General features: G+C 41.4%; 1 protein-coding gene across 1 annotated transcript in view; it reads right to left on the bottom strand.

Annotated features, from left to right (window-relative positions):
* Nucleotides 1–4628: 4628 nt before the first annotated feature.
* LOC122930893 (DNA excision repair protein ERCC-5 homolog) overlaps nucleotides 4629–8670 on the bottom strand; it is a 33973-nt gene continuing 29931 nt past the window's right edge. Inside the window, exons 11-12 of the mRNA XM_044284586.1 lie at nucleotides 6297–6416; nucleotides 4629–4981 (exon numbers count right to left, since the gene is read on the bottom strand). Coding sequence (XP_044140521.1) covers nucleotides 4760–4981; nucleotides 6297–6416 — 342 coding nt within the window. The 3' untranslated portion in view covers nucleotides 4629–4759. The remainder of the gene's footprint in view (nucleotides 4982–6296; nucleotides 6417–8670) is intronic.

The raw sequence follows: 8670 nt of genomic DNA, 5'->3' as shown, positions 1-8670 counted from the left end.
GAGGATCACAAGGTCTCTGACATCCACCAGCTCCGTGACGTTGTCATGGAGGAATGGAAGAGGATTCCAGTGGCAACTTGTGAAGCTCTAGTGAACTCCATGTCCAAGAGTTAAGGTAGTGCTGGGAAATAATGGTGGCCACACAAAATATTGACACTTTGGCACAATTTGGCCATTTTCACTTAGGAGTGTTACTCACTTTTGTTGCCAGCAGTTTAGACATTAATGGCTGTGTTGAGTGATTTTGAGAGCACAACAAATTTACACTGTTACACAAGCTGTACACTGACTGCTTTACATTGTATCAAAGGGTCATATCTTCAGTTTTGTCACATGAAAAGATATAAAAATATTTACAAAAATGTTAGGGGTATACTTTTGTGAGATATACACACACACACACACTTTATTCATATATTCTATCAGTGCACAGAAAGTCAACAGAACTGAAGGACAAGGCTAAAGCTCTAAATACAGAGAGCACATATCCTGATGCTGCATCTATAATGAGTATGTGGTTAGGGACAATGCTGAACCCAGAGTATTTCACAATTCATCATGCTTAACAAATTATGCAGAAAAAAATAAATACTGTTGTTGTTTTCTAGTATAACAAATATTTGCTCAGCAGAAAATAAGAATATAATGCCGAATGGACAGATTTACAACAACACTGAAAAAGGGGGAAAATGTACAAATATAATAAGTGTTAACTATGGTTTTGCATGATCCATGCATCATTAGATGAAAGGCTCCTTACTTCTATTATATATGACCGCAGAACCCTTCTAATAGCCATGTGCAATAATGGTATATGGAGCCCTTTTAGCAGTGGTAATAAGGTAGAGCAATTGAGCATACTGTACATACAACATGAACAGGGCACATCTTGAATAAATAGCATTGCATTTAAGTTGCCTGCCGTCATACAGTATTGCATAGCAAAGAGTATTTATGTGACACTCTGTAATGTCTGGAGAAAGGGAAAAAAAGTGCAAACATTTTCTGGAGCTACTACTATGCTGGAATTTAAAACCGAACAATAGTGAACACGGCACATGGGATGAAAAGGAATCATATGGCGACTTGTAAATCCAGTTGGAATCACTGATTGACTTAACTATCTCGGCAAGTCAGACAAAGATACGCCGAAAATATAAAGGCACAACAGGACAAAGGAGGAAGTCTAAATATTCCATGATATGGATACAGGCTATGCAACCCAATCCCGGGGCTGAACAATCCCAGCGATGGTGTCCCTGAAGAGCAAAGCTCACTTGTGTCCAATGGGAGGAAGCTGGTGTGTGCCTCTACTGTACATGACATCAGCCTTAGCACAATGGCCTACTGTGCTATCAGATGGGCCTTTTAGGATGTACAGTAATAGGTCCCTATGAATAAAACTTGAGCAGCTCACGTATCTGTAACAATTAAGCAGGATAAAATGTCTACATGTCTGGCAACCTCACACTGCTGAGACCAAACTGCGGTGTAATAAAATACATGAAGAGGGCAGATACATTTTGTTGCAGTAAGTCCAGAGCAATGCACTTAATGTATGCGTAAAATGCAAATAGCGCTAGATTTTTCTTGATGTTTTCTATGGATTAAAGTATCACTTTATTAGGATGTATGCAGTATTTTATTATAATGCATTTATTGTTTTATTACAATTTATGCATTGCTTTATTATAATGTGCCTACTTTATTACGATGTATGTATTACTTCTTTATATTGTATGTATTACTTTACCAGAAAGTTGCAGTGCAGCAATATTGTATATCCAATGTTTTCAATGCTTATTTTACACATTTAGTTCAGGAGGATCCTATAATAAGTTAAAACTGAAAGCTGCAAAGCCAGTTTTATTCATTTCTTTTAGGTCTGTGATCCGTTTTGCCAGGATATACTATCACTTTATGATCAGTGACCGTCTCACCTCTGGCACTTCACCTGAGAGTGGAGGATCCAAAGCACTTTGGGGCTCATTTATTAAGACTTAATAAAACCTATCGCTGGCGATGGACCCGCCAAAGAGGCACTGGCCTCTACATAACTTCGGCGCATCCAGCATTGGTCTAAATGTACGCCGGCTTCCTTGCTCTGTTATATGTAGACCATTTTCTATGCCTAAAACAGACGTAGAAAATGATGAATGAGACTGGCCTGTCGGCCCATCCCCTTCCCCTTTTTTAGACCTGGCGTCAGCGGGGAAAAGTCGCAAAAAATAATGCACCAAGACAAAAGATGCAAGCATTATATATGGACTAAGCCCTCATTCTGATATTATAAAATCTGAGAGAATATTTTGATCAAAACACATCTGTGCCCGCCTACCTGCTCCAAGGTGGTCTCAGTCTGGAAGGTCCTACTCTAAACCTACCAATGCCATTGGGCATCTATATTCAGGAGAGAAGACCCTGCACATATATGAGATGATAATATATGATAAATGAGAACCATCACAGACATACTGCACATATAGTGTGCTGCGCCTTGTTACCTCTATGTGCAACAAGCAATCAATGAGAGGAGCACACACAGCTATATGTACCATCTAATCAAGGTCGTCTGTTAGATAGGTGGGGCAAAAGTGCACAAAAATGTTGCTCCCCAGATAATAGGAGCGCATTCATGTGAATTAAGCTTAGTCCATATATAATGTTTGCATCGACTGCGATGCAATCTGCGCCACAAATACGTCTAATATAGGCGTATTTCTGGATCATAAATGACCTCCTTTGTTTTCTGAGCATAGCAGCAGCTCCTGGAGCTAGAGAACTGCAGCCGGGCCCATTCACTTGCTCTGGGTTGTGGACAAGGTGCTGCTGTGCAGTGAAAGACTATGACGGGGCTGCAGCATTGACTTAGTGATATGCCATTACTGTATAAGAAGGGAATAACGCTAAGTTATGGGTATCAGGGAACAATAGCTGAAGTGAAGAAGTAAAAGTGAAATTTAAAATAATGTATGAACAGAACACTGGGACATTGAATGCCATTACTTATGATTTACACTTGGAACAACAGTTGCATTTCACACAACAGCTGTTAGACTTAGCAAGATTAAACTTTGGATAAATGATATCCCTGGCCTATTTGCTAAGCCCCTTTATAATCAACACCAACAACCTAAAAAAAAAATCATGTTCCAGAGCGACAATGATGTCAAAAGGGTTTCCAGCATCTGAAGCGAGAACAATGGGGGGATTTATTGATTTACTAATCAAAATGTGCAAGAATTCTAGTGAAAATTCCACACAAAAAAAAAAAAAACGATGCGGTTTAAGACTGACTAGACAGTGTTAGTAAATGTGGGTCAATGACTTCAGCATAAACACCATTTCTAATCCCGTGTTCTGAAAGTAGATTCTGAGATCAAGGTCTTATCTGGGTCTCTAAATGGACACCAAGGTCTTCAAGAACTTTACTGCTTTAGGAACAGGCAAGTTTGCCAAGTCTCTCAGCATACAACTTCAGATATTGGCAACTTACTGTGAGTGGATGATTTAAGCCAAAATGGGTAGTAGTATACAATAAAAAGTATAGAGAGACCGAATACAATTAGATACCCTTACATACAGCATACATTTATGTATCACATACATTATACTAACCTAGATCAGTTGGAATAACTGTAACTGAGTAAACATATGTACTGTGCAATCTAAAGGCCCCTTTACACGGGACAATTTTGTAGGCGATCATCAGGATAGAAATGTCTACTCGTCAGTGAAGACCGCTGCATTTACATGCAGTGATCTCCTCCACATTATGGGGAGGAGCGATCGCAAGTGCCATCGCTCATCCCCATACAGACTCGTTTGCAAACCGCAATTTAGGTGTCCACACAAATTAGCATATTACCCGACGAACAATCGTTCATTCGCTTGTTCATTGTGGAATTGGCGGTACCTTTACATGCCAGATAATCGCTATGAACGCTCGTTAGAGATAATCTGGCAGATTCCCGGACAGTGTAAAGGGCCCTTGAGGAGAAGAAAATCCCAGTATTAGTTAGCCAAGAGGTGTGACGAACATCTATCAGTAACTTAAAGCATCTGTGGCGATAGAAATGTCCCTTGAAAGAACATCTGTCAGCAGATTTGTACCTATGACACTGGCTGACCTGTTTCATGTCCACTTGGTAGCTGAAGACATCTGTGTTGGTTCCATGTTTATATATGGTCGCATTGTTGAGAAGAACTATGTTTATGTACATGCAAAGGAGTCTTTAGGAGCAACGGGGGCGTTGTCATTACTCCTAGAGGTTTTGCTCTCTCTGCAACTGCCGCTACCTCTGCACTTTGATTGACAGCGCCAGGCAAGGCAATTTTAAAAACTGTCAATCAAAGTGGAGAGGTCTCTAGGAGTAACAGCAATGCCCCTGTTGCTCCTAGAGGCTCATTTGTATATATTAAAACTTGATTTTTCTCAGCAATGCGGCACATATGAACATGGGACCAACACGGATGCCTTTTGCCGACTTGTTGCATGTGCACTTTGCAGCTGGTATCTTAGGTACAAACCTGCTGACAAATGCCCTTTAAGCAGCATTTAGTGTAACATATCAGAGGCAAAGAGTCAGGTCATTGACTTTTGGAATACGCTATTAATTTGGGTTATCACATGTTTAATGTGGTAAGAGTATTTGTAGACACGGATGTGTAAGCAAATTGTTGCATACAAAGGATTGTCACTCTCTATACCCAAGACTGCAATAAATGCCAGCCATTTTTCTAGCTAAAGGCTTCTAATTTACTTACCCAGCTGATTCTGAATATCACACAACTGGTAATATTCCACATATTTATTTTGAGAAAAGAAATTTTTGTAGACATGTCGTGCCCCAAAAAGCCAGATATCACTATCGTCTGTGATAGTGCCAGAGGTCTGGTCCATCAGGTCTAAAATGGCACACTGAGCTTCTGCCTCCATAGGAGCCACAATGTAAGGAATACCAAACAGACGCAAAAGTTCCTGGAGAGTGAAAAGAAGAAGATTACTTTGTACACTTACAATTCTTCGTGAACTGCATCTCTTGCTAAAAAAAGTTGACTCTCTAAACCTACATGGCGTCTGTTGTCCTTTTTTATCCTACATATCAACTTCACAAACTGACTGTTCACTTTCTACCTTGACAGTGGCTATGGTCACAAAATAATCTATGTTATTCATTTAACCTCTAAGTGGGTTTAAAGTTATGGCTGATTGGTGTGTGTGTGTATACTATTATGTAGTCATAGTCAGGGTGTATATTGGGGCCCAAAATGGAATTTCCAAAGTCAGAAGCAACATTATATTTGAGGTACACAGCACTGCTGCATTAGGGGGGCAGCATGTCATATCCCGGATATGTGAGAGAGCACTGGACAATAGTGTTGTAGAGTAGATACATTTTAAGCAGTTGTCTCACTTCAGCAAATGGCATGCATCATGTAGACAAAGTTAATACAGGCCACTTTCTAATGTATTGTGATTGTTCATATACCTCCTTTGCTGGCTTGATTCATTATACACTGTTCTTATCCAAGGATTACGACCACCCTGCAATCCAGCAGCAGTGGACGCGTTTTACCATTACTGGCGTCTTTTCCTAAAGTATGCAAGCATGACCAACCCTGCTGGATTGCAGGGTGGTCATAACAACTGGATACGAGCAGTGCATAATGTGATGGAAAATGAATTCAGCCAGCAAAGGAAGTAATATGGACAATTACAATACATTAGTAAGTGCCTGGTATTAAAGGGCTTGTCTCACTTCAGCAAATGGCATTTATCAAGTAGATACAAGCCACTTACTAATGCATTGTTATTATCCATATTGCCTTCTTTTGAGGTGGTTGTGCCTTACACTATAGAAAAAGGCGCCGGCCTATGCATACTCCCACAGTCCTGGCCACTTTTCCTATAGTATGCAAGCACAGTTACCACGGCTGGATTGTAGGGTGGTCATAACTAGGGATGAAATATCCAAAGTCGATTTGCATAAAACTTTGTTCCAATACTGTACGGAGCAGAAGCACCGTACAGTATTATAATGTATTGGCCCCGATGAGCTGAAGTTATCGCTTTGCGAAGTCTCGCGAGACTTCAGGTAATAACTTCATCAATTAATTTGTACTGTAAAAAAAAAAAAAAAACTTTTCCCAAACTCAGGTTTGGTTCCAAGGTACCACTTGTAGAAATTGATTCACACAACATTTTTAATTTAGCAATGACGTGACACACCTGCATCTTAGTTACTAATGTCATAAAATATATTGTTTATTGGGAAATATCAGACAGCACTAACCTGACTTTCTAGGTACATCTGTCCTGTCACAGACGCAGCAACACGTTCCTGCTGCTGCCTCTGTGCCTGCAGCGAGGTCTGCTGAACAAACAGATTATTCTCCAGCGACTCCAGTTCTTCCTGCAAGAAGATGAAACAAGCACAGTGATATAGCACAATATGGCAGATTTACTAAGCCTGTCCAAGATGTAGATGGTGGAAAGTGAGGCAGTCTAAAGATGCCCTAGATTTAGCACAGTGGCTCAGGCTGGATGCAGGGATTCTGCATAATGTTATACCAACTATTGGTTGGCTTACTTTGTGACAGACATCTGGAGCAAAATGGTACATCTTAAAGGGAACCTGTCACCTCCCAAAACCATCCCAAGCCGCCAGCAGTACCTGCGTGTAGCCAGCAGTGTGTTTCTGATGATGCCTTTCTTCCTGAAGGCAGATGCAGCAAAAGTACTGAAAACTTTGTTTTATCCCTGGCCCGGCGCGCTTCTCCACACATGCTCCAAGTCACGGTAACCACGCCCCCTTCCCTGCCCCTTCGCCGTGACTGACAGCGCTTATGCGTGAGAGTTCGGCAAAGCCAGCCGAACTGGCGGCTGTCAGTCACAGCGAAGGGGCAGGGAAAGGGGTGTGGTTACCGTGACTTGGAGCATGTGTGGAGAAGCGCGCCGGGCCAGGGATAAAACAAAGTTTTCAGTACTTTTGCTGCATCTGCCTTCAGGAAGAAAGGCATCATCAGAAACACACTGCTGGCGGCTTGGGATGGTTTTGGAAGGCGACAGGTTCCCTTTAAACCATGGCCCCTCATCCCATAAAGACAAGCACTTTCCCACAAAGCCGTGCCTGCTCCCTTGGCAGACAAGGCACAATGGACTCTCTTTTTTTTTTTTTTTTTGCTTACTTGCTTTATAAATATGTATAAAATGAAATGCACCAAAATTTTTGTTCAAATTATTGCAGAATTCAGGCACAGCCACTATATCAAATGTGGGCCAATGTTCCTGATGGTGAACAAATATGTATCAAAGTCCATTACAAGAATTGAGTAAACAACATTAAGGAGGATAGGCATTCCAATTTCAGAATTGCGCTGAGAATCAATTTATTAAGGCTGAGTCCATCATAATTCATATAAATAACTTAAAACAATTCACGGAAAAACTAAAGCTAAAAATCTATAAAAGTCAATAAAGAACAACAATAAAAAGTCCACAAGTATAAGAGAGATTAGCTATATTTCGTTCTATTAGTTGCCTCCTCTCTATCAAAGCGCAGATTAGTTGGAAGTCCATCTTGAAATATCCATACATAGGGACAGATATACATACATATTTCAAGATAGACTTCCATTTATAACTCTTTCTAAAAGGAGCGCTCCAGGATTGTATCCATTCAAATTGAAAGGCGGACGCTGGCTTTTATGCACCATGCCTACACGCTGACTGCGCCTCTTCCAAGCGCAAGGACGGCGCATACACAGACGGACCTACAGGCTGGAGGGGAGATTCGGAGGTAAGCTTGCAGAGCTGATGAACACGTGGGACGCCATGACAGGCACTAAGACTCCGACCCCTTGAACACAGAACCGTGAGTAGGAATATCGAACTAACTAATGTGCGCTTTGATAGAGAGGAGGCAACTAACAGAACTAATATAGCTAACTCCAGCATAACTGTTAAAGGGGTTCTGCAGTTTTTTTAAACCGATGATCTATACTCCATTTAAGTGAACAGAATTTAGCCCCGCCCAGGCCATTGATACTAGTCGTGACGTCACTGGGCCTGCGGTAAACAGCGAGAAGGCCGCGGCACTACTGCCAGCGCAGCTGCCTTCTCAAACTGCTGATCATCAGGGGTCCCGGGTGTTGGACCCCCGCCGATAAGATGCTGATGATCTATCCAGAGGATAAAAAAAACTACAGAATCACTTTAAGTTTGTTACTGATCACTAACATCTAAAAGGACATGTTATGATAACCAGTATGGTGCCACACATGGGAATGATCCCCAATGCAAGTAAAGTGATCTTCATAATCCTAATGAACATTAGCCAACATCTGACTTGGGCCTCATGCACACGACAGTATTTTTTCATGGTCCGCAAAACGGGGTTTCGTTGTTCCGTGATCTGTGTCAGTTTTTTCTTCCGTGTGTCTTCCGTGATTTTTGGAGGATCACCAGACATGCGGAGCCAAACAGATCCGTCCTGACTTACAATGCAAGTCAATGGGGACGGATCCGTTTGACGTTGACACAATATGGTGCAATTGCAAACGGATCTGACCCCATTGACTTTCAATGTAAAGTCAGGAGTCCCTATTTAACTTGAAGCGTCCCCATCACCATGGGAACGCCTCTGTTAGAATATACCATCGGATTTG

Source organism: Bufo gargarizans, chromosome 3 (genome assembly GCF_014858855.1).
Source record: "Bufo gargarizans isolate SCDJY-AF-19 chromosome 3, ASM1485885v1, whole genome shotgun sequence".
NCBI classification, from domain to species: domain Eukaryota; kingdom Metazoa; phylum Chordata; class Amphibia; order Anura; family Bufonidae; genus Bufo; species Bufo gargarizans.
Note: the sequence above shows the minus strand (reverse complement) of the source record. Positions and strands in the feature narration are given on the sequence as shown.